Genomic DNA, 24597 nt, shown 5'->3' with positions numbered 1-24597 from the left:
ATGTTAAGTGAGATAAGCCAATCTCAAAAATCCAAAAGAGGAATGATCTCACTGATAAGCGGATGATGACCCTTAATGGGGGGGTGGGAGTGGGACAAGAATGGAGGAAGGAGGGACTGTATAGAGGGAAAAGAGAGGTAGGAGGGGTGGGGAGGAAGGAAAAAAATAATGGAATGAATCAAACATCATTACTCTATGTAAATTTATGAATATGCAAATGGTATGCTGTTACTCCATGTACAAACAGAAACAACATGTATCCCATTTGTTTACAATAAAAATAAATAAAATAAAATAAAATAGTTTAAGAGAAAAAAAAAGAATTGTGAATCCTCCGATTTTGTTCTTTTTTAAAAAATTTTTTAGTTGTATATGCTTTTACTTTATTTTTATGTAGTGCTGAGGATTTCCCAGTGCTTCACACATGCTAAGCAAGCACTCTACCACTGAGCTACAGCCCTAGCCCCCAATTTTGTTCTTTTTCAAAAGTGTTTTGGTTATTTTGGGTTCCCTGCATTTCAATATGAACTTTGAGATCAGCTTGATACTTTCTGAAAATTAGGCATTTGGGATTTTTTTTTTTTTTTTTTTTTTGCAGTGCTGGGGATTGAACCTGGGGCCTTATTGCTTGCAAGGCAAGCACTCTACCCACTGAGCTATATCCCCAGCCCAGGCATTTGGGATTTTGATAGGAATTGCACTGAGTCTGGACTAATTTGGGAGAATACTGCAATCTTAACAATAAAAAGTCTGACACTTGTGCTGGGAATGTGGCTCAGTGCACGAGGCCCTGGGTATGATCCCTGATACCATGGAAAAAAAAGTGAGAAAGAAAAGAAAAAAGTAGTAGTCAGAGAAGAAAAGTCTTCCAGTCTATGAACATGAATGTATTTCCATTTTTTGACTGTCTTTAATTTAATAATGTTTAGTAGTTTTCAATGTACATATTTTACATTTATTTTGTTAAATTTATTCTGGTTTCCCCCACCCTAACTGGCACTGGGGATTGAACCTAGGGAACTTTATCACTAAGCTATATCCCTATTTATATTTTGAGACAGTTTATTGCTAAACTGCAAAAGTTGGCCTGGAACTTGCAATCCTGCTGCCTCAGCCTACCAAGTAGCTGGGATTACAGATGTGCATGACTCTGCCCAGCATATCATTAGTATTTTTGTAAATAAATACATTCTAGGTATCTTATTCTTTTTAGTGTAATATGAACAAAATTGTTTTCTTAATTTCATTTCAAACTAGTTCATTGCTAGTGTATATAAATCTAATTAAAACAAGTGCTATGGTACACACCTGTAATCCTAGCAGCCAGGAGGGATGATTGAGAGTTCAAAGTCAGCCTCAGTAACTTAGAGAGGCCCTAAGCCCCTCAGTGAGACCCTGTCTCTAAATAAAATATTAAGAAGGGCTGGGTGGCTGGGGTTGTGGCTCAGTGATAGCGTGCTTGCCTAGCAGGTGTGAGGCCCTGGGTTTATCCTCAGCACCACATAAAAATAAAATAAAGGTATTATGTCCACCTACAGCTAAAAAATATATTTAATAAAAAATAAAAAAATAAAAAGGGCTGAGGATATGGCTCAGTAGTTATGTGTCCCTGGATTCAAAATTGCTCCAAAACCGCATTCTAGCTCTAACAAGTCTGTTACTAAATATCTGGGGGAACTCCCATTATAAAATTGTCAAGCCTCTTGTTCTGAAATATGCTTTTCTAGACTTATGTGGAGGCATTTCAGGACAAGGGAAATCTGCTCAGTTAAGTTTAGGCAGTACAGAGGTGGGTTAAAGGAGATATCATCTCTACAGGAAGTGGGAGACCATTTGAACAGTTCCTCAAGACAATAATATCAGGCAAATATCTGAATAGACCAAGGCAGTTCACTAAAGCAAAGTGTTCCAAGAGGCATTGCCTTGTCTGGGAGTCCACTATCCTGTCACTAGTCCACCATGCTATACAGGCAGCAAGCAGAACTAAGATCCAAACTGAAAACACATAAAAAGTTCTGCGGGGATGCTTGCTTTGCAAAGTTCTGCTTGGTTTGGCTGGATTGTTATCATTTTGCTGGGAACAAGTTAATACCTTGTACCTTATTACACCAACTTTTTCCTCTTTCTTTTTTTCCCCCCTTTTTCTGTAGTGGAGATTGAACCCAGGGCCACTCTACCATTGAGCTACATCAGAAGCTCCCCCTCCCCCCCTTTTAAGACAGTGTTTCCCTAAGTTGTTGAGGCTGGCCTTGAACTTGTTATCCTCCTTCCTCTGCCTCCCAAGTTGATTCTTACAGGTGTGCACCACCACACCTGGATCCCCAGCCCTTTAATTTTTTTCTGACAGGATCTTGCTAACTTGCCCATGTTGGCCTTGAACTTTTGATCCTCATACTTCAGCCTTCCAAGAGTCTGGGATTAAATTTTTCATTAAGAAGTGAGCACAAAACAGAAGGAAAAAGTCTCCTTGGACCCAGGAATAAATGATCCTGAAAGGAGTCTGATGGTAACACATGGGTTTCCTCATGGTGTGGCAACTAGTACAAGGCACTCTTGAGGGCAGAGTTGCCATTAGGGTCCCCCACGGTTCTCCAAGGCCTACCAGGTGCTCCTTGACTAGGAGAGACTGCTATTGGCATCTGAGGGGCTTTAGGAGTACCCCCAATGGAGGACTGCTGATTGCCTCTGGAGGCTGCTTGCCTACTTACAGGACATTATCTGTAGCTGGAGGCTCAGAACAAACAGTGTGAATTTTGCCAATTTACAGAACACTCCCAACAGACTGCACTCTCTTGTCAAAGCATGGGGGTAACTTCCTGCCATTTGTAGTTGAGAGGTCAGGGATTACCCAGGGCCCCTCAGCCAGATCCATGACCTCATCTCACAATGTCAAAAGATGCAGACTTCACATCACCTTGTGTTGGGGGGCCTGGATGATGCCCAGCTGGATGGAGTACATGTGCTGGGGTGAATGATCAAGAACTGTATCTGATGCAATGGAAGCAGGGTAGGATTCTTACCTGGGGACCAACCCTTGGCCCTCAGTGAAGGCGGCTAGTCACTTATCTTGTGGCTTGGACTTTCTCATCTGTGAATCAGTGATAGAGCTATTCTAGAACCCAGTGAGCTCTGCTCTTGATCATGTGAAGTACAGGTAGGGTGGGATGTTTGGGTGTGTAATGGCAGGTGAAGCCGGGTGCTGGGTCTCCCAGGGAATGCGAGCGGTGGAGCAGCGTGTTGAATCCAGCGCCTGGGGGCGGGGGAGGGCCCTGCGCGCAGGCGGGGTTAGCAGGAGGGGCGGGCACAGAGCTCAGAGCGGTGGCTGCGGTGGCGACAGCAGGTGGGTTGCAGCGGGTTTTGCGCGGATGGGCTCAGGCCTTAGAGCAGGTGAAGGCTCGGATTTCTGGGCAAAAGGTCGCGCGTAGGTGGCTGGGGCGGCCGCGGTAGCCGCAGAGGCTGAGTGTATCAGCGCCAGCAGGTGCACCCGGTCTCTGCTCCGGATCCGGGGCTCAGGGCCCAGGGAGCCCCTGCCTCGCAGTCGCGAGAGCTAACACTCTGGCCTGGCAGGTGAGGGTGATCGCCACCCTTTGAGGCCAGGTGGTCTCTTCAGCCCCGTCCCGGGCTGCACAGCTGCTCCTGTTCCGGGTATCGACGTCCTGGCCCAGCTCCCAGGAAGCCTCCCATTTCACCTTGCTCTTGGATCTCAGACCACTGAGCTCTTCCCAGAGTCTCTGACTTTCTGAGGCTTCCTCCTCCCTACCCTTAGGAGTACCTTGCTGGTATCCATGGGCTTTGCCTTACCCCCTCCACTGCCCTAAAGGCAGACAGGACCGCCAGGCTTCCTTGTAACCTCCTGTCCTCTGACCCTGACTCCTGACCCATCCTAGCCTTCCAGCAGGCCCATGATGCAGGTGTCCTAGGTCCCCAGAGCCAAGACAAGGAGAGCACTGGGGGTAAGCAGTACAGAAGGAACTGAAGGTTGGCTAGTACCTGACTGAATACCTTGTCATTGCCCTCTGTATGGCCCTACTAGGTACCAGTGGCTAGTTTGGTGCTCCTCTTAGCCACCCATTATGGCCTGGGGACTGCCTAGTGCTTCCATCCTGGCACACTTCTGCCAGAAGCTGAATCGACTGAAACCTCTGGAGGAGTCCAGCATGGAGACATCTCTGCAGCGCTGCTTGTCCACGCTGGACCTGACCCTGCTGGGTGTGGGTGGTATGGTGGGCTCAGGCCTCTACGTGCTCACGGGTACAGTGGCCAAGGACATGGCGGGCCCTGCTGTACTCTTGTCCTTTGGTGTGGCTGCTGTGGCCTCCCTGCTGGCAGCCCTATGCTATGCAGAATTTGGAGCACGTGTACCCCGCACAGGCTCTGCATACTTATTCACCTATGTGTCCATGGGTGAGGTGTGGGCCTTCCTCATAGGCTGGAATGTGCTCCTAGAATACCTCATTGGGGGTGCTGCTGTGGCCCGAGCCTGGAGTGGCTATCTGGATGCCATCTTCAGTCATGGCATTCGCAACTTCACTGAGTCTCAAGTGGGTGTCTGGCAGGTGCCCTTCCTGGCCCGCTACCCAGATTTCCTGGCTGCTGGTATCCTACTTCTGGCTTCTGCTTTTGTCTCCTGTGGAGCCCGTGTTTCCTCCTGGCTCAATCACACCTTCTCAGCCATCAGCCTGATTGTCATTATCTTCATCATCATCCTGGGCTTCATCCTGGCCCAGCCCCACAACTGGAGTGCTGAGGAGGGTGGCTTTGCACCCTTTGGCTTCTCTGGTATTATGGCTGGCACTGCCACCTGCTTTTATGCTTTTGTGGGCTTTGATGTCATTGCTGCCTCCAGTGAGGAAGCCCAGAACCCACGACGGGCTGTGCCCATGGCCATTGCCATCTCCCTTGGCCTGGCAGCTGGTGCCTATATCCTTGTCTCCACTGTACTAACCCTCATGGTGCCCTGGCACAGTCTGGACCCTGACTCAGCACTTGCCGATGCCTTCTACCGGCGGGGCTACAGCTGGGCTGGCTTCATCGTGGCAGCTGGCTCCATCTGCGGTAAGGGGCCCTTTTGGGTAGGGTGGGAGGGAACAGGGCAGTGGGGTCCTATCCTGAGCCTCTTAGAAAACCTCCGTACAGGTCTCAGTCTTACCAATTGCATAATGGGCCTGGGAAAGGGCTAATTATTGGAGACTTTCTCCTAGGCTTTTTGGAGGGACTTCTCCTTTGGGGCTCCTCCCCCAAAATTGTACATAGAGTGTCAATTTTGGGCTTGCACTTACAAACCCTTTCCTTGGCAATGAGACTCAGTTTTCACCATCATCAGATTCTCCAATGGTCCTATGACTTAAACTGGAGTGCCCCATTCCTGGTTGGGATGATGATAATCCAGTACTCCACACACAATCATACTGAAAGCCCAGACAAACTCATACCCATGTCTCCAAAGGAGCCACCTATGCCCCAGACCCCAATAGTGCCCCTTGATGGGCTTAACCATCATGATGACTATTGTCCTACCCTCTGCTACAGCCATGAACACTGTTCTACTCAGCAATCTCTTCTCCCTGCCGCGTATCGTCTACGCCATGGCTGCAGATGGGCTCTTCTTCCAGGTGTTTGCGCGCGTGCACCCTCGGACACAGGTGCCCATGGTGGGCATCTTGGTATTTGGTGTCCTCATGGCTCTCCTGGCACTGCTGCTGGATCTTGAGGCACTGGTCCAGTTCCTGTCCATTGGCACTCTACTGGCCTACACCTTTGTGGCCACCAGCATCATTATTCTACGTTTCCAGAAGGTTTCTCCATGCAGCTCCCCAGGACCAGCCAGCCCTGGCCCCACAGCCAAGAAATATGATTCCTTCTCAGACCATATACAGCTAGTGGGTGCTACGCAAGCCTCAATTCCTGAGCCTGGGCAACTGAGACCAGCCCTGAGGCCCTTCTTGGGCTTCCTTGATGGGTACAACCCTGGAGCTGCTGTGACTTGGGCACTTAGCATCTTGGTGATCTCAGCCATCACCCTGGGCTGTGTATTAGTCTTCGGAGACTCCGCCTTGCACCTCCCACGGTGGGGCTACATCGTGCTTCTCCTGATCAGCAGTGTAGTGTTTCTGCTTTGCCTCCTGGTCCTCGGGGCTCACCAGCAACAGCACCGGCAAGACACTTTCCAGGTACCTTCCCCAGTCAGGACCTGCTCAGTCTTAACCCAGCCAGCTCCCTTTGCCCCTTCCTCTTCTGCCATTCCATAATGAACAAGGGCTCATGAGGTTGGGGAGGCCAATCCACCCATCCTCACCCTGTCCATCTTTCCTCATGGTGAGGAAGTACATTACCTCCAAATTTTCCAGAGACAGACACAGGCTCTGTGAAATTGCTGTGAAGTCAGACTCTGGACTGGAAGGTCTTTCCTGCCACCCATCTGAGCCTTGTCCTTATGCCCGCAGATCCCCTTAGTGCCTTTGACTCCAGCCTTGAGCATCCTCCTCAATATCTGCCTCATGCTGAAGCTGAGCTACCTGACCTGGCTGCGCTTCTCCATCTGGTTGCTGATTGGTGAGTGGGGGTGAGGCTGGGACACCCAAGCATGCTACAGTGGGAGGACAAAGAAGGCAGATAGGTCTGGGACCTATCTCTCAGGCTCATTCCAACCTTGCAGGACTCACTGTGTATTTCGGCTACGGCATTTGGCACAGCAAAGCGAACCAGCAGGACCCACCAGAGCTGACCACCACACGATATGTGGTATTCCCCAGCGGCAGCCTGGAAGAGACAGTGCAGGCTGTGCAGCCCACTAGCAGGGCACCAGCTGAGGAACCTGGCTGCATGGAGTAGCTGACCAGTCTGTGAGGCCAACTCATGCTTATTTTGCTCTCCCCATCTCCTCAAGAGGCCAAAAGAGCTGGGAGCTGCTTCTGTCCAGGGCAATTTGGGTTTGTAGTTCTGCCCAGTCTGATGGTTCTCAGGACTTTAGGACCCTAACCCAGTTACTACATTTCTCTGGTCTTCAGATAATGAGTCTTGGCCAGTGTTGGTACAGTGGACTCTTTGCCCAACACCTTCCTGTTTCTGATCAATTCCAGCCATCTGGGTGGTGGGTAGGGTGGGCAGGGAAGAGGTTGCAGTCCCAGGAATTAATAATAACTGTTCAGCCAGCTTTATAGTCAGTCACCATGTCCATTGTGGAATTCTCTGTGCTACTGAGTCCTCACTTGCCTTTGAGAATCAGGCAATTGTCAAAATCCATAGCAAAGACTAAAATTTCTACAAAAGTCACCCTGGGACTACCCTGAATCAGGGACACAGCCAGGCCTGGGTTCAGGGATTCTCCCTCAGGCCAGTACTCTCTACTTGGCTTAGAGAGAAGCCCCACACACCAGGCAAATAGGGGATCAAGGAGCAGAGCCTGGCCCTCAAAGAGGTTGCCTAGAGAAGGCAGTGGGGTTCTAGAGTTCTCTTGGTTTTTCAGGGCTCCCATAGAGCATAGCATATTCCTGAGGCCTACCTAGGAACATCAAAGCACACCTGCACAAGGCATATACCCCTTTGGGACAAACACACCCTCAGGCATATGCCTGCATGGCTCACATGGATATCCTGCACGCCCATGTGCAGACTGAAGCAACAGCTGTTTCCAAACTCAGGCCCAGCCCACAGCTCACTTGTCTCTCCCTGCACACTCTGCCAGGGTTTTGAAATGAAGACTTGAGATGGTGCACATATGATTAGTTCACATGGATGTTCACAGATGCATAAGAACCTGGGCCTGCCCTCACTACCTTCCAGTCCACTTGGTGGATTATGGGAGCCCTAGCCTGGGAAGGACAGAGTTCCAAGAAAGGCCCTAGATCCACACTATACCCTCCACTGGGGCTCCCTGACTGTCCTATGCCTACTGTAGTTGCATCCCCCTTCCCATTTTTACTTGTAAGGACCACATAGGAAGCTTCTGGCTTTTGCAAGCTTTACTCCAACAGTGACGTCAGCTTTCTCTGGACCTTGAGAACAATCAGGAACATGTGATTCACCTCTGATAATCAGGCTTCATGAGCCATGCCTTCCCAGTCTACCCCTTCGAAGCCCACCTGCCCATGGAACTACTGCCCTGAGGATTGAGAGGCAACAGGGACCCCCAAGGACTGAGGCCAGATGACTCCAGGTGCTAGTCCAACTTCAGCCTTAGCCTTGACCTTCTCATGATAAAGGCATCCATTATAAAGCAACCCTTAACCTCCCTTAGGTGAGTATTCCCAAATCCCTGCCATACCCAGGACCAAGAGAGGTCTTGGTTCCTGCAGCCCTAATCCTCCCATCCTGACCTTGGGCCCTAGGGAAAATCTCCATCAGGCAGAATTTAGGCCCCCCAGGAAGATTCCACAACCAGAACCTGGTCAGCCTTCAGGGGACCTCAGTGTCCTCTATTAGGGACATTCCTTACAGCCACTGTTCTCTGCCTGGGGTCAGGTTTAGGGCCTCCTGCATACATATGCCTCAGGCTAGGGTGGGCAGGTACCCAGACAGGTTACTAGGTATGACTTAGATGGCAGTAAATTCCAGATATACAACCTCCCCACCTCCAGGACTCCTGGGAAACCTGTTGATCAGATTCCAGGGGGTTAGGCTGGGTGATCTCCAAAGGAATATTTAGAAGAACCAAAAGACTCAGGGACCACCAATTTAGTTCCATTGTCCTCTTCTCCCTGTTTCGGCCCTTCAAAGCCCAAAGACTGTCACAGGGAACTGACAGGTGGGTGTAAGCTGAGCATATGTGGGACCTCTTTCTATGATGTAATGAAGATGTCCCAAACTCACCCCACCTCCATGGCTTGTGTTCTACATATGTCTCTAAACAAAACTGGCTTCCATGGCTCCCCTACTAAGGCTGGATTCAGGAGGGAAAAATCTTCCTGGGACTTTAAGAGTTAAATTATCCTTCCATTCCCTACTCCAGTTCTGTTAGACTTCTCATCCTTAAGGTCCCCAAGTCAGGACCTCCATCCTTCCCAGCCTCCAACCCCCAACCAACAGGCTCTAGGCCTCAGGAATAATCAGAGTGGGTCCCAGAGCCCAGACAGAACCACTCCAGCAACCATGTCTGGCTCCCAGCAGCAGCAACCATGAGGGCAGGTGCTGGCACTGTCTAAGGCACCTGGGCAGTGGGGCTTGATGGTGTGAAAGCCGATGTGGTCCACTCAGGATTGGCAGCCTCCTTTGGTGCTTTTGCCTAAAGACAAAGACAGCAGGTCAGGGATCTGGCCAACATCACCTAAAGCAGAACCCAGTGTCGAGACAGAGTGGCCTCAACTCTGGAACCCAGGCGGGCCCTCACTCACCTCCTCATACTTTGTACTCCAGTAGAAATGGGCTTCTCTATCCACATACAGTAGCAACAGGTCACAGAGGAAGGTGATCTGGGAGAGTCAGTGCCCACCATGTCCTGGTTCCCCAACTTCTCCTGCCACCACCCAAACCCCACACTGAGACACAATGTGCAGGCTCAGAGGGCTCTGGCAGACCCAGGCAGGTGCTCACTATAGCCGGAGGGAGCCCGTCTGTGGTAATTGTACTTACCACACCTAGCCAAGCAGCTCCAGTGCCCACTGTGATGGCTGTGGGGATGAGTCCAAACTTCCCTGCCTGAGAAAGACCTGGGCTGAGCTTCTCAGGCCATGACTGTTACCTCAAGCTTCTTCCAGGCCCATCTGCCTGCCTTCCCCATCCCCTGGATCCATCCCTACCTGCCCAGTGACAAGAATGTCAAAGCGGATCCCGTAGAGCTTGAGCAGGCTCCGAGCTTCCACACCTGGGGCTTTCCACCAGTGACTGGCTGTCCTGGGGTCAGGAGAGAGGGCTCTGGTGGTCTGTGCTGCCCATTCCCAGTTTGGGCTGGTTTTCCCAGACTTCCACTTTACTTATCTGTTGGATCCATAAACCCCATGACCAAGCCTGAATCCTGGGTCTTGGCCCAGCATAGTTACTAAGGACATAGGGAAAAAGCAAACCAGGACTGGACCCAAGGAAGCTCCCTGCCTGATCGGGTGTGGGGGTCTCAAAATAGACATCAGGAATGGGAGGAGTAAGGGTGGGCAGTGGGATGAGAGGAGGAAGGAAGGGTGGAAAAGGAGGAATGAAGAGTGAATTTGGAGGCAGGCCCAGTACTATGAAAACCCTGAGGCGGGAATTCACTTTCCCCTGGGAACTGGAAAAGAATGTACCTGCAAATAGTTTCCCAGTGCTCAAGGAGTTCTAGAAAGAGAAAGTAGGGCCAGCGAGAACCCATGGGTGGGAGGAACAGGACAGGAGGGGAGCCAGCCCCATAAAATTCCCAGCCCTCTGGGAAAGTCAGAGAAGCCAGACAAGGGTACAGTGAACTGTGACAAGAGACATAATTCCCAGTCCTGATGGCTATGTGCACACATAGGTGTTTCTGTGTGCACATCAAGGTGACACTAGGTGAGACAGAAGGATCCAGGGCAGGGGGAGGTCTGTGTAGGAAGACAAAAACATGACAGTAAGTGCAATTTAAGACCCTTGAGTGATTCCTGAATTGGAAAATATAAAGTTTTTTTGGGGGGGGGTACTGGAGATTTTAACCCAGGGGTGCTTTACCACTGAGCGACATCCCCAGATTTTTATTGTTGTTGTTGTTGTTTTATTCTGAGACAGGGTCTCATTAAGTTGCTTAGGGCCTTGCTAAATTGCTGAGGCTGGCCTTGAACTTGGGATCCTCCTGCCTCAATCTTCCAAGTCTCTGGGATCACAGTGTACTCTGCCACAACTGACTTGGAAAATATAAATATTTAGCACATTTTTGGCACATCTGGGGAAATATAAATATTAGATTTAATCTGTTAGTGTTCAATTTCTTGGGTATGACAATAGAATTGTGGTCACATGGAAAAGGTCCTCGTGCTCAGGATTGTGTTAAGAAGGGTGAGTATCTATCTTCCATTTTCAAACAGGTTTTTCATTTTTTTTGGTGGTGGCAATGGTGCTGCTGGGAGTCAAACCCAGGACCTTGAGTGTGCTAGGTAAGAGTTTTGCCACTGAGTCACACTCACAACCCAAAATAGTTATGTCTGAAATCTATCTAAATATATCCAGCTCACTCTAGCACACACATAAACTGGTAAGGCCCGGAGAAAGGTATACAGGTGTTCACAGTACTGTTTTTTTCTTTGAACGTTTCTTTAATTTTTTTTGACAAATTTTAGGTAAAACCATAAGTGGAAAGAAAACATCCGCCCCCCGCCCATGCCATGGAAGGAAAATGCTGGAGGCCAGGTGGGTGGAGAAGGAACCAGAGTCTATAAGTAGAGAGTCCACACTAAGCAGAGGGTTGGGGACATGGGATGGAGGATTCAGGAAAAAGGCTGAATGAAACCTGTGCTGGAGGATGAGGAATTGAGAATACCCTCTCTTGCCCATGGGACCCCCACTCACAAACAGAGTGGAGTATCCAGAGGGCTGAATAGGTGGTAGTCTGTCCTCACATTGGCCTGTGAACAGCAAGTAGGCACTAGGGACTGTGGGGGTCATACCTGAAGTTGTAACTCCTCTCCTGCAGCTGGAAGGAGTAATGGGGCCAGCAGTCAGAGCCCCCAGTATCCAGGTCACAATCCCAGTGGACGCTGATGCCCACAGCACCACCCTGCACACAGCACATCTCTGTTGACACAGAACTAGGGAGTGGGCCCAAGACCCTCTCCATTAACCCTTAAGGAACCCTGTCTCCAAGAACCCACCAGCAATGCCAGGTCCTCAAAGTCCCCACCAGCTGCGGTTATAAGGTCTCCTATGCCAAATACTGGGCAGTAGGGGCTGGAGAGTGCATCATAGCGACAGTGCTTGAAATAGGCGGTGTCCCAGGTATCTAAGGCATTGGTCCTGCAAGGAGTAGGGATAGGGATCCAATGATCTAGGGGGTCATGGAGGACCTGGTGTTAGCCAGCACCTGCCCACACTCACTTGGAAAAGTTGAATTTGCTGAAGGTGACAGTGTTTTTGATGAACAGTGTGAAGTTCTTGGCCTGGATCAGCAGGGGCCTCCTGTAAGTAGAAGGTACAATGCTAGAATTTTGCCTGTGCTATTGCCTTGCTTTGGGAGTCAGAGGAGACTTACCTGGGCACAGTACCACTCTCCACTGGACACCAGCTCTGGATCTCACAAGTCCTGTGGGTCCCGTTGAACACCACACACTGACCTGTTTTTATGCCTTGAAAACAAAAGATGTACTCTAGGCCCTCAAATCTCCATAGGGCCCGGGGAGGACGTGGAACAGAGGGTTGTTAATAGAACCACACCAGAGTCCCCTCCCACCCTCTGCCCTGGTGGAGGTACTGAAAGACAGAGCCTACAGTTACCATGGCTGTGTGTCCCTGTCTCCCCTTCAGGACAGTCTTCATTGACCCAGCAATTAGCCAGTGGAATAGAGGGGTGCTAAAGTAGACAAGAGACTCCAGTTACCCAGAGCCCAGCAGGGGTGCCTTCCCTCAACCCTTCTCCCCATGTTAGCTTCCCATGATACCCTGGGTTTGGAAGCACACGGCAGAAATGTGACCAAGGACTGGCAGAGGAAGTAGGAACCCATTTGAAGGCTCTGGCAACCTTACCTCTGGGCATTTGCCCTGAACTTGAGCTGGCGTCACAAGGAAATTGGTGACCAAGAAGAACACGTTCTCTCCCTAGGAGGCAAATCTCAAGGTTGATCCCTACTTGGTTCCCTCACCTGTGGAGGCCAGAAGCTGATAGCCTGGTTTTGTTTGTTTAGGTGGTGCTGGGAATGGAACCCAGGGCTGTGCACATGCTAGACAAGCACTCTACTGCTGAGCTATATCCTTAGGTTTGGAAGTCTAGTTTTTGAGGGGAGAGTTCTTGGTCCAATCTAGTAACCAACACTGCCCCTCAGGAAAATGCCTCCTCTAGTGAGGCAAGTACAAACAGAAAGCTGGCTGGGTTTCTGACCATTTCTGAACCCAAGGATCCTCATGCCCATGTTCATCTTTTAATTACCATTTTATTTCTCACATTCATTCTCATTCACTCAACTGAAATTTTCCAAGAGCTTCCTGCTTCTAGGCACTAAAGACAAAGAGGTAAGTTGAAGAGAGGTGGACCCCTTATCACATGCACATCAGAGCTGGCATGGCAGGGGATTGGGGAAAGCATATGGTAAACTTGGCCTGGGGTCAGAGTGACCAAGGACACTCAGAGGTGCTGCTCCTGAGAGCATGGTGCACTTATGGAAAGGAAGAGAAAGGCTAGGCAGAGGGAAGTGGGGCATGGCAACAGGATATGGAGGGACTTGATGGTCACCATCATGGGAGAGGAGCGTTCCCTCGGCAGGGAGCAATGGTTGAGGCTCTGATGATGTTAAGTGTAAAAGTTCAGCCTGGCTGCTTCGTGTGTACACCTGGGGGCAGGGAATAGGGGAGAGAAACAAAGGGCCCACTAGGAGACCAGGCATGGTAGAAGCTGTGGTGAAAAATATTGGGACAGGAAGGTATGTGGCTTTAGCCCTGGTGGATATCACTGCTCTCATTAGATGAATAGAAGCCAGAATGCCAGGAGAGGTAAATGATTTATCTTGGGACATGGTGGGTGAATCTGGAATCAGCTTCTATTAAGGCAGGTGGTCACTAGGGCTATAATTTGACCATCAGTGGAACAGAGGTGTAAATTGGGAATATAGGCCAGATGGGTGGAGGGATAAGGGAAATAAGAAGGCAGAGGAGGAACACCTGACAGTGGTGCTTCAGGTGAGGAAGCTTAGGCTTTGGACCCAAAAGACCCTCCCATCTCATCCTCAAGCTCAAGCCTTGAGTCCCAAACACCACAATCCTTTCCAGATATGACCTTTATCAAGGAAGTTCTTTGGCTTGGCCTCCCTTCTTGTTCACCAGGAAACCTCCTACACAATTCCCAAAAGCCCCATATAGGCAGATCTACATGACCCTTCCAAAACCAGATGCCCTCTGGCATTACATGCCTCTCTTGTGCATAATTTGTATTACAGCTGTCAGTAGGGGAAGGACTCCTGCTACCCACAGCAGCGCTAGGAACTCACCTGTGGTGGTTTCACAAAGTCAGCCACATCCCATAGCCGGTTCCCAAGCTCCTTGATCTGAGTCACAGAAACCCCTTTGAGTTTGGTGATGACGGAAATCTGGGGGTCCAGGTCCCGTTCTTGGTAGCCTTTTTTGGCAAGGAGGGCCCATCTGGGGAGTAAGTGATGAACAGTATGGTATAACTCTAGCAAAAATGAGCAGTGGAGGAACTGGATCCTATAGGCTCCCCATACTCCATAGGCTCCCAGCTCAGCATCAAAGGCTTCTGACTTCTCTCCACCTTCCCCTGTCATCCCAGATATCCTGAACAGACCAGAAGCTCTGGACAATGAGTGGAGAGTCAGCATCTACCACAGTGACTTTTACCAGACAATATCCCTACCCCTACCCCAGCTAGACACAGCTCCCTTCTTAAAGACTCCTCTGACCCCCAGCTAGAACTGGTGGTTTCTCTAGGGGGCCTCAGTGCTCTAGCTCTCATAAAATGTCAAGGACAACTACCTCCTGCCTCACCAGGGTGCCTCCTAGGCAGGGATGGGACTAGGAATAAGGCCCTGGAAAGGAAGCATGACCAATATGGGACTAGGAATAAGGCCCTAGAAAGGAAGCATGAGGGCAGGCAGGAACACAAACCCAGATATTGTTCTGAAAGTCTCTGAATGGACAAAGATTCCCTCCTTCTGCTTACTCCCAACCCTGTCCCAACCTGCCACCCCACCACCAGCAGCCTAGCCCCTGAAGTGCCAAATTCAATACCCTCAGCCCAACAGGACCAGCCATAATCCCTTCAGCCAATATGGCCAAAAACTATTCTCTTACCCCACCACGTAGGCCACAATCCCGAGCTGTAGCAGCCTCTGCAAGGCACCCACCCGCCAGTTCCTGGTCATCACATACTTCTCTGTCTTGTAATCCAGAAGCCCCCAGCTTGATGAGGTCCCTGAGGAGCCCATGCCCCCAGTTTCTGCTGGCTATTGGGGCAATGAGTCAGCACAGAAGCTGCAGCAACAACTGAACCGGAGGCAAAGAGTGCGTCCAAATGGGCCAGGCCAGCTGTTGTTAAAGGGACACCTCCACTTAGGGCAGGAACTAGCCTCCACCCCTGAGTCCTGGACTCAGTCCCAGGCCCCAGCTGTCCTGGGTCTCTCATAGGCTCCAAAGGCCCTTTGCTGGTCCCTAGGCACTCCAAAAGGAGCAGCTCTGCCCCTGCCCTCTGGCTTCATTTCCTTATAGGAATTGTTACAAGGATTGGGAGAGGGTGGCATGGGTTCAGAAAGAGCCCAGAAGAGGGGCCAAGGAAAGTTTCAGAAAGAAATCCTTTCCAGGTCTGGGTATGTGGCTTAATGGTAGATTGCTTGCCTAGCACATCACTGAGGCACTGGGTTTGACACTCAGCACCGCATAAAAAATAAACAAATAAATAAATGTATTGTGTCCATCTATAACTTAAAAAAAATTAAAAAGAAGAAATCCCTGTGAGCTGATATTTGCAAATTCTGAAATGCTGCAAGAGAAATTGGGTAGAGATATAGGGTGGAGGGAGCAGCATAGCAAAGGCCAGAGCATGAGAGAGAACTGAGAGCCTCAGAGTGAGAGTGTGGTTCTGACTCCAGAGAGGAGGGTAACTGAGCTCTGAAGGTTCCCCATGCCATCCCATAGAGATGTCCCCCAACCCCCAAGTATAGTGACTAAAGCATAAGCTCTGGGAACTGGTGCGTTTCCCTTTCGGTGAAAGGGGGAGATGATGGAACCTCATAGGGCAGCAAGAATGAAGAATACCTTCAAGGTTCCTACCCCTATGCATGGCCAATGGAGAGTGCTTTTGTCGCTTCTGGCTAGGGGCCCACTCAAGGTCTCCTCAGGCCAGTAGCTGTTTCTGCGGCAACCAAAACACAGGGTTGCCCGGCAACCGCCTTTGGGGAGTGCGCCTGTATTAGCCGAGGGGAGAGTCTGTTGTCTGTATACAATATTCCATTGGTCAACTAGGCCGTAAGATCCGCCCACATTCCCGGTTCGACGCTGAGTTGGAGCAGAGGATTCGTTCACTTTCTAGGTGCGGCGCTGAGCTGTCCTGGCCTCAGAGCTCGCCTCTGCAAAATGGTCGTCCCCCTGAGAGGTCCTTGTGAGAGGACTGGGGAGAATAAAGATCTGAAGGAAGAGGCGATAGCAGCCGCAGGGTGTTTTGCAGGGATCCCGGAGGCCGACAGGGGTTCAGACGCAGATTTGGACTCTGACTCGGAGACAGAAGGTGCTCTGAAGCAGGGGGCTTGACTCCTCACCTCGGGGACTTCTTGGCAGATGTGGAGGGTGGTGGGCTGAAACTGAGTGGGAACTCACCCTTCTGTAGGGTGATTTCAGGGCAGCGGGTGGCCCTTCAGGTCCATGCCCACCGCTCCTGGCGACATTCAGGAGGTCCATCATGAAGAACATGCTTCCAACAGCTGGGGATGTGACAGTGGTAGAGTACTTGCCTCGCATTCATAAGACCCTGGCTTTAATTCCCAACACTGCAGAAACAAAACAAAACAAGAACATGCTTCCAGAAGGAAGAAATGCAAAATCCCACCAACGGTGTAGGAAGAGGCAAATACTAAAATAAGTTCAGGCTCCCAACCCTAGGAAAAACTAAGCTGATGGATGTTTAGAATTGTTTCATAAACTGTACATAAAACCTTGGGGCAGGGGGTGGGAGATAGCATGCATTTTGGCATCAGACAGGCTGTTCTAATGCTATATGTTCCTAATTCTGTCTCTGACTAGTTGTATGATTTTAGGGGAAAAAAATTGCTTTCTCTGAGCTTTGATGTTCTCATCTTTAATAAGAGGAAAATAGTCCCACCAGTATGGGAAGAAATGCCTCTAGAAGGGAAATAGACAGGATAGTAATGGAGGGTAGGAAGGAGGCAGGTGGCTGTGCTAATGAAGGAATACACATTTACCCCCCTTGTCTCCTTCTAGGCACCCACAGACTTAGAGAACCAGTCAGGGATGTCTTCTACTTGGGGTCTTGCCAGACCCATAGCATTGTGCCCACCATCTGTTTTCTCCACCAAGGGTGTGCAGAATTGAAGCTGAGGCACCGTGGTCTGGGACCCCAGGTACCTGTGGAGGGACATTGGAGTCAGGTTTGAGGGGGAGCAGGAGATAGTAGCCATGGGAGTGCCTCTCACTGAAACCATCCCACACACTCACTCCCCAGCTGTCCTTTCTGCCAGGCATGTCCCATCCCCCACATCTGGATGACAGATAAGATGGAGGCTGGGACACATTAGCATGAAGGTTGGGGAGCCTACAGGCTCCTAACCTGCTGGAGAGTCAGAGAAGACTCTAGGATGTGAGATCTGGGTAGAGCCTAGAGGGAGAAGAAGGTGTCCCCTCAGAATGTGGGAAAGAGAAGGCTTTTGGGTTGGAGGGCACTGAATAGGCTGAGCCCTGGGAACATGAGCCAGAAGATGGCTAGATGTGTTTGGTGCCTTCAGCCATGAGAAGAACCAGACCTCTCAGGCCCTTCTGCTCTGTTCCAGGGGGCACGGGCTCTGACTTCCACGTTGACCTCCAATCCCTACATTAAGCGGCTGGATCTTCGGGACAATGGGCTCTGTGGGGCTGGTGCAGAGGCCTTGGCAGATGTCCTGAGCAAAAACAGAAGCATCTGTGGTAGGTGCTGAGCCTGGGGCAGGTGGGCAGGCATGAGTTCTCCCTTTTCTCAGTGATGTGCCCCGCCACAAGTCAGACCTTTTGGGGCCTACTGGTATTGCTGGTTGAAGGGGGTGGTTATCACAGGGTGGGGCACATGAGGGTGGAGTTAGACCCTCTAAAGGTTCAGCCTGTGGAGCACTCAATGCTGGATGCCATTCCTTTCCTGACCACGTCTACCCTATTTACTCCCCTCCTCCACTGACCAGCAACCCCCCCTCCAGTATAGGGTAGACTCCCAGTGCCTGAATGTAGAGAGAGAGGCAGGGACTAGACTGTGCAAGAAGCAAGAGGGCAAGGTAGGAATTCATTGAGGCTGGATCCATATACCACTCTGAGGGAAGACCTGGGCAAGCAACTCAATCTTGCTGAGCCTGTTTCCAGTCTGTGAAATGACCCCAACAATACCACTTAGCTGTCAGGTTTTGGTGAGTATTAAATAAAACTGGGTATGTGAAGTGGTCAGCAGACTATCTAGTCCATGAAAGAGCTCCCTTTCTGGCCACCTGGGCTAGTATCATCAGTCCCTGGCAATAGAAGAGAGACCAGGACAGAGATCAGTTAGCAATGTGGTGGCTATTCCTCCAACAACATTATCCACAGCACCACAAGGTAGGTGAATTTAACCCCTTGGCAGAGAAGTTTATAGACATGCAAGGCAGGAGAGGTCAGGGGCCCAAGGGGACCTAGCCAATGGGTGGCAGAGCTGAAACCCTAGGATAGTCCAACCACAAAGTTCCTTCCTCTGCCTTAGGCATGGAGGTTTGAGAGATGTAGGAAGGTGGATAAGGGTAATCTTGACTTTGGATCCCACTGACTGAGGAATGATGCTGGCCCCCAGATGTGGATCTGTCGGAGAATCAGCTTGGAGTGGCAGGAGCACAGGTCCTCTGTGCTGCCTTCAAAGTGAACCAGGCTGTGCAGAAGATACAGCTGGCAGGGAATGGCCTGGAGGAGAAGGCAGCCCAGTACCTTGCTGAACTTCTGCTGGTCCACACGGGCCTGAAATCCCTGGATGTCAGCTATAACCAGTTGAATGACCAAGCAGGTAACCCCTGGTCTGGGCCACCATGGGACATGATGGCTCATCTTCCTCTGGTGATAGGGGAAGGAGGTGGCAGGACCACATTGAGCATTCATGTCTGCCTTCTGCTCCCTATATATACCTTGGTTCACTCCTTGTCCACTCTAGGCACACAGAGCCCTTAACTCATTCCACAAATATCTCATTACCCACTGTTGTGTGTACTTGGTATTGATTTAGCCACTAAGGATCTAGAAGTTAAAAAAACAAAGCCCCTGTCGTCAAGAAACACATATTAACATAAGATAATTCTTAGTCATTATTGGTGCTCCAAAAGAAACAATGTATGCTTTAGAGAGATGGCCAGGGAGTTCTCTTCGAATAGGTGATATTTAGGCTGAAATGTGCAAGGTGGGAAGAAGACATTGCAAAACTAGAGGGAGAGAATTTCAAACAGAGAAACAGTGAGTATGTAGGCCTGGATATGTTGGTAGATACCAACATGATTTAGTCTAGTGATCTAGGGGAGAGTGACTAGGTTATGGTATAGACAAGAGAGGGCTGCATGGCTGAAGGTCATGGCAAAAGGTGTGAAATTTTTATTCCAGGTACTGTGAAAAACATAAGTGGGATTGCTTGACCTTTTCTCTTTCTTTCATGCCCCAGGGCCTTTACATGGGCAGTCTGCTTTGCCAGGAATATACACTTCCACTTATGCCTGTTCCCAAAGGTTCCAAACAATTGGAAGAATCATCTATAAGCAGGTTGGGGATGTAGCTCAGTGGTGGAAAGTTTGCCAGCATGCTCAAGGACCTGGGTCTGATCCCCAGCAGCAAAAAACAAACAAACAAACAAAAACCAAACAGAGAATCTCCTAGAAGCAGGCACAGTGGCACATGCTTGTAATCCTGGCTAATCATGAGGCTGAGGCATGAGGATTGCTTGAGCCCAAGAGTTTTGAGACATCTTGGGCAACATAATAATACCCCCATCTCAAAAGAAAAGAAATGATAAAGAATAACCTGGGATCCTGGACCTGTTGAATCAAATTTTGCAGGAATGCATATGTATTTCCACTTTAATAAATGCCCCAGGAGAATTGTCTCATTTGGAAAGTTTTGGAATTAATTGATAATCTGTCTTAAGCTGTTAAATGGGGTGGCACTAGCCTTGGCCTGTGAGAATCAGCCCTGGAGTTTAACTGCCACTCAGTTTGCCTTCTAAGAAAATCTTATTGTGGGAAGTCAGTGAAATTAAAGGATAGGCTGGTTTCTGATTTTGACAAAGTATAGGTGTCTTTCTAGACCTTCACAATTAGGTGGTATATTAGTCAGTTTTTTATTACTATAACAAAAATCTGAGATAATTAACTTATAAAGAGAAAAGATGTATTTTGGCTCAGTTTTAGATATTTCAATTCATGATGAATTGTCCCATTAGTTTGGGTCTCTGATGAGGCAGCACATCGTGGCAGGGGCAGAACTACTCAACTTATGGTCACAAAGCAAAAAGGCTAAGAGGAAGAGGCCAGGGTCTCAAAATCCCTTTCAGGGCATACACTCCAATGATCTAAAGACTTCCCACTAGGCCCCACCTCTTAAAATCTCTATCACTTCCCAGTAGTGCCACTGTGGATATCAAGCCTTTAAAACATGGACCTTTGGGGGCCACTTAAGATAGAAACTATACCAGAGGTCGAGCAGCAGAGAGGTAGTTGGAATGGAGGGACTGTAAGCTGAGGCCCTACCAAAGTGATACAAACATATGTACACAAGGAAGGCAGAATGGGGCCTGGGAAAAGAAAGGTCATTTTGTTTCTCCAACTGGGGACTTAAGGGTATGGCTGACTCCCTTGAGTGGTGAAGGAACTTCAGTCTCAGTCTCCACCTCAGGTGATGGAGACCAAGCATTAGCTATTACAGATGTATAAAAGAAAGAACCCTCTCACCCTCCAGCTATTCAGCAAAGAAGTGACTGCCATAAAGTGAATGACTACCACCCTCCCCTCCCAGCTCTGGAAATTTCTGAGGAAGGAAGAAGTACCCATATCTAAGAACCTGGTGTGTCAACACTGGAGTTGGATGCTGAGTCTGGCTCTTGGAGGGGCAGTGTTTTAGCGCTCACACCTTGGAGCTCTCCAAGGTGCTAAAAGTGTCTGCCACTGTGTGTGCACATACGGAAAGCTGACTGAGTGCTCTGATTAATCCATTTTTTCCCTCTCTACACCTCTTTAAACCAGCCTTACAAGACATGTACCAGGTGCTGGGATCATGGAGAGGGGTCAAATTCTTATCCTCAAGGAATTCCTAGGCTGGTGGCAGAGATTGGTCAGACAGAAAGAGATCTAGTGGCTAGAGCTTGGAAGGATCAAAGGATTTTTAGGGTTCCTGGGTTCCAGGGAGGCCCAGACCAGCCTGACCAGGCAGGAAAGTCTTCTTGAGTCTATGAAACAAGATTAGAAGGATTAGAGCTATTAGAAAAGTAAGGAAGGGGATTCTAAAATGGGGGATGACCAGGAGACATGTCAGGGCTGGTACTCTGGAGAACTAGGAGCAGATAAGACTGGTCAAGTACTGACAGATGGAGAGCAGTTTGTGGGGTGGGGTTCTTTCCATTCTACATGCTAAATATCCCTCAGGATTTTCTCCCTACACAGCCACTTCCTTTCAATATCTCCCTGGCCTCCTCTCCATCACAGCTGTGTCTGCCTTTTCAACTCTTACCTTCAGTAGGTCACCTGACCTCTGTCTTTGCTGGTATCTATCATCAGACACTAGGAATCTTGCTGAAATGCTATTCTAGCCTTCTCAAACTCCCTGACTCCTTGGCTTATTATAGGGCAGAGTCTGAGTCCTGTCTTTGGCTTAGAATTAAAGACTTCTGAGCCTTTCTCAAGTACCATCTACTCCCTAACTCATTGCACCTGCTTCCTCAATCACCTGCAGACATAAGTGTGTTTCTCAGGTGTCTCTGCACATCTGCTCTTTCCTGTGTCTACTGTATATTATGCTTTCATGCATGAGTGGTGGATGTTCAGTTCAGGGTTATAATCACTTTCATGACCCCATCAAGGCCACCACTCTGTTCTCACTCCTCCCTGTTTTAGTTTATACTAGTTTATACTAGCTTGCATCCCATTAATTTGTATTTCTATCTCCTGTTAAATGTGAATTCTGTGAGGGCAGGGAAGGCCTATGTTGACCTCATATCTCTTCAATTCTGCTGCCCAATAGAGAGTCAGGCATCAGTATCTTTTTTTTTTTAAGGAATGAACAGAGTGAATAACAAAGTCTATTTTGGTGTTCTAAAGGAGAGACACTTGGACCAGCCTTGGCAGAAAACCCAGGACTAACAGAACTTAACATAAGCTGGAATCACCTCCGAGGTCCAGGAGCCATAGCGTTTGCCAGGGGACTAGAGGTATGAGACCGCCACCCAGTCAGTTCTTGGGGTGTCTCCTTTGGAGGAGGTCACTCAGGTGACAACTCCTTGTCTTTGTAACTTTTCAGATATGAATCTTAGATATTTTTTCTTTTTCTTTATTTTTAGGGGGTGCTGGGGGTAGAACCCAGGGCTTTGCACATGCGAGGCAAGTGCTCTACCACTGAGCTAAATCCTCAGTACAAAATTAGAATTTTTAAGTAGAACTTTAAAGTGAGTTTGTTTTAGGTAACTTTATTTTCCTGGCCCCATCTGCTGATTACAATACACTGGGCCCACTATCATGTCATTTACTGCAGTGTCCAGATCTGAATGTCTTGTACCTTCTCCAGATATAACAAACTCTTGGCTAGTAGGGAACATCTGTCAAGTCTAGAGACATGTTTACTATTTTATTTTTTTAAACTGATTTGTAGATGAATACATTACATTTACATAATTTATTTTTATATAGTGCTGAGAATAAAATCCAATGTCTCACATGTGCTAGGCAAGTGCTCTACTACTGAGCTAAAAACCCAGACTCACATATTTACTATTGACAAAAACAGATGCTTTCCTGAGAAGACATCTTTGCAACCTTGGATGCCTGCACACTGACTCAAACATCTCACTTGCTCCCCTACATTTTGAGGTTTATGACAATTGAGAATAGAGCCTCAAGTCATGCTGGGATGGCACAAGGCATATTCAATGTTCCCGTAACAACTACTCTCATAGAGGACATTCAAGACAAGGTTGTAGGTCAGGATTTTTCTTCTCAGAGCACCGAAACATCTCTTCCCATCAGACACTTGGAGGAAGATTTTATCCAACCAAGCTTTGCTGGACTCCAAGGTCCCTGGGACTGCTTTATGTCTCAGGGTCCCTGATATTAAGAAAATCCTACATGACCAGGTGGGGTGGTGCACACCTGCAATCCCAGTGGCTCAGGAGGCTGAGGCAACAGGATCCTATTCAAAACCAGTCTCAGCATGTTAGTGAGGCCCTAAGCAACTTAGCAAGACCCTGTCTCAAAACAACAACAACAACAAAAAAAAAAAGAGCTGGGGATGAGGTTCAGTGATAAAGTGCCAATGGGAAAGTCCCCAACACACACACAAAAAAACCCTTCCCACGTGTACTGGGATCTGATCATTGTGTCTTGGGACCCACTACTGCCTGGTCTCTGAGGGTCCAAACACCAGGGTCTAGAGTTCCAGCCTCCTCTGTTGTGCTTGGGACTGTTCAGCTCCATTAGTCATCATCCTCTAAGCCAGAGCTAATGAGGGTCAGTACACCACTTTTCCTCATCTCTGCCCTTTTTCCTTTTGTCCCTAATCTGCACCTCAGGCCTCCTGGGTTCTGAGAATGTGGCCCCCAGGCTTCCTGCACCATCAGATGTGGTCCCCAGCTTCATTCTTTATGTTCTAGGCAAACATCTTCCTGAAAGTCCTAGACATCTCTTTTAATGGTTTTGGAGATTCTGGAGCCTCTGCAGTGGGTGAGGCCCTCAAGGCCAACAACGTGTTGGAGGAACTCAACATGAGGTGAGAAGTACAGGGGTGTCATGCAGGGACCAGGGCACTGTGATTTCACTGCTGTTCATTTCTGATCCTATGGCAGTCTACTCAGGAAGGGGTTTGGCTACAATCCTAAGACATCCAGCTCCATCCGTCTCACTCAAGATCATACTTATACTTTGGGACTTATAATTCCCGCACTGAAGGCAGGTAGTTAGGGATCCCAAATGTAAATGTGAACAACATTCAGAAGGCATGGCACAGGATGGTGCCCTGAGAGAACTTCCCTCCCTACAGTGGAGCCTATTCTGGATGGAGCAAGGCCAGGCTCTGACAAGTGGCCCCATGGGCATGCTTTGGTCAGCACACAGCTGCTATGGGCCAGCTTATGAGGTTCTTCTCCAGGCCAGGCAGCATCCCAGCCTTCTACAGGTATATGCAACAGAAGCTCCAGAAGAGTCACTGGGGCAATCAGCCCTGCACAGCTGTTTGGAAGGCTGCAAGATGAATGGTCTTTTTGGTGGGGGTGCTATCATGCCTTAATTGTATAAAGCAATGGGGTTCTGTGTGATACTTCCATACTCACACTGACCAATTCCAATCTTTTTGTTCCACCTTCCCCCTTCCATACTCTTCCCAAACTCTAGTAATCACTAACCTATTTTCAGGTCAATATTTCTTACCTTCCACACATGAGAGAGAACATGTGATATTTGTGTTTCTGTGTCTGGCTTATTTCACTTAACCAGTGTCCTCCAGTTTTATCCATTTGCTACAAAGGACAAGATGCTGTTCTTCTTTATGACTGAATAATACTCCATGGTGTATATATACCACGTTTTCCTTTTCCATTCACCTGTTGATGGACAC

General features: G+C 49.0%; 3 protein-coding genes across 12 annotated transcripts in view; 2 read left to right on the top strand and 1 right to left on the bottom strand.

Moving 5' to 3' along the window:
- The first annotated feature begins 610 nt into the window (after window positions 1-610).
- SLC7A4 (solute carrier family 7 member 4) lies at window positions 611-8317 on the top strand. Its single transcript, XM_079149933.1, has 5 exons — window positions 611-3340; window positions 4034-5055; window positions 5530-6170; window positions 6444-6552; window positions 6656-8317. Exons 2-5 carry the CDS (start codon window positions 4074-4076, stop codon window positions 6829-6831), a joined length of 1908 nt encoding a protein of 635 aa, XP_079006059.1. The 5' UTR covers window positions 611-3340; window positions 4034-4073; the 3' UTR covers window positions 6832-8317.
- On the bottom strand, window positions 7126-15449 carry P2RX6 (purinergic receptor P2X 6). Of its 8 annotated transcripts, none has more exons than XM_079149935.1 (12): window positions 14962-15449; window positions 14064-14214; window positions 12610-12681; window positions 12361-12436; window positions 12119-12212; window positions 11965-12045; window positions 11742-11883; window positions 11538-11647; window positions 9735-9828; window positions 9568-9633; window positions 9330-9451; window positions 7126-9220 (listed from the first exon to the last, which is right to left on the bottom strand). In XM_079149935.1, exons 1-12 carry the CDS (start codon window positions 15015-15017, stop codon window positions 9028-9030), a joined length of 1257 nt encoding a protein of 418 aa, XP_079006061.1. In that variant the 5' UTR covers window positions 15018-15449; the 3' UTR covers window positions 7126-9027. The 8 variants fall into 8 exon arrangements, 7 of the variants coding, with proteins under 7 accessions (XP_079006061.1, XP_079006064.1, XP_079006060.1 ...); XM_079149938.1 differs by having other exon boundaries at window positions 9330-9407; window positions 14962-15440; XM_079149934.1 differs by having other exon boundaries at window positions 14884-15439.
- LOC306667388 (tubulin alpha-3 chain-like) overlaps window positions 11223-24597 on the top strand; it is a 32363-nt gene continuing 18988 nt past the window's right edge. For 2 of the 3 annotated variants that reach the window (XM_079149930.1, XM_079149932.1), the window contains exons 1-7: window positions 11223-11280; window positions 16118-16312; window positions 17023-17162; window positions 17589-17721; window positions 18602-18808; window positions 22095-22204; window positions 23639-23754. In XM_079149930.1, coding sequence (XP_079006056.1) covers window positions 11256-11280; window positions 16118-16312; window positions 17023-17162; window positions 17589-17721; window positions 18602-18808; window positions 22095-22204; window positions 23639-23754 — 926 coding nt within the window. In that variant the 5' untranslated portion in view covers window positions 11223-11255. The remainder of the gene's footprint in view (window positions 11281-16117; window positions 16313-17022; window positions 17163-17588; window positions 17722-18601; window positions 18809-22094; window positions 22205-23638; window positions 23755-24597) is intronic. The other variant, XM_079149931.1, reaches the window with a different exon arrangement.

The sequence above is a fragment of the Sciurus vulgaris genome (genome assembly GCF_902686455.1).
Source record: "Sciurus vulgaris genome assembly, chromosome: 8".
NCBI classification, from domain to species: Eukaryota; Metazoa; Chordata; class Mammalia; order Rodentia; family Sciuridae; genus Sciurus; species Sciurus vulgaris.
The sequence above is the reverse complement of the archived record's forward strand: the minus strand, read 5'-3'. Positions and strand labels throughout refer to the sequence as shown.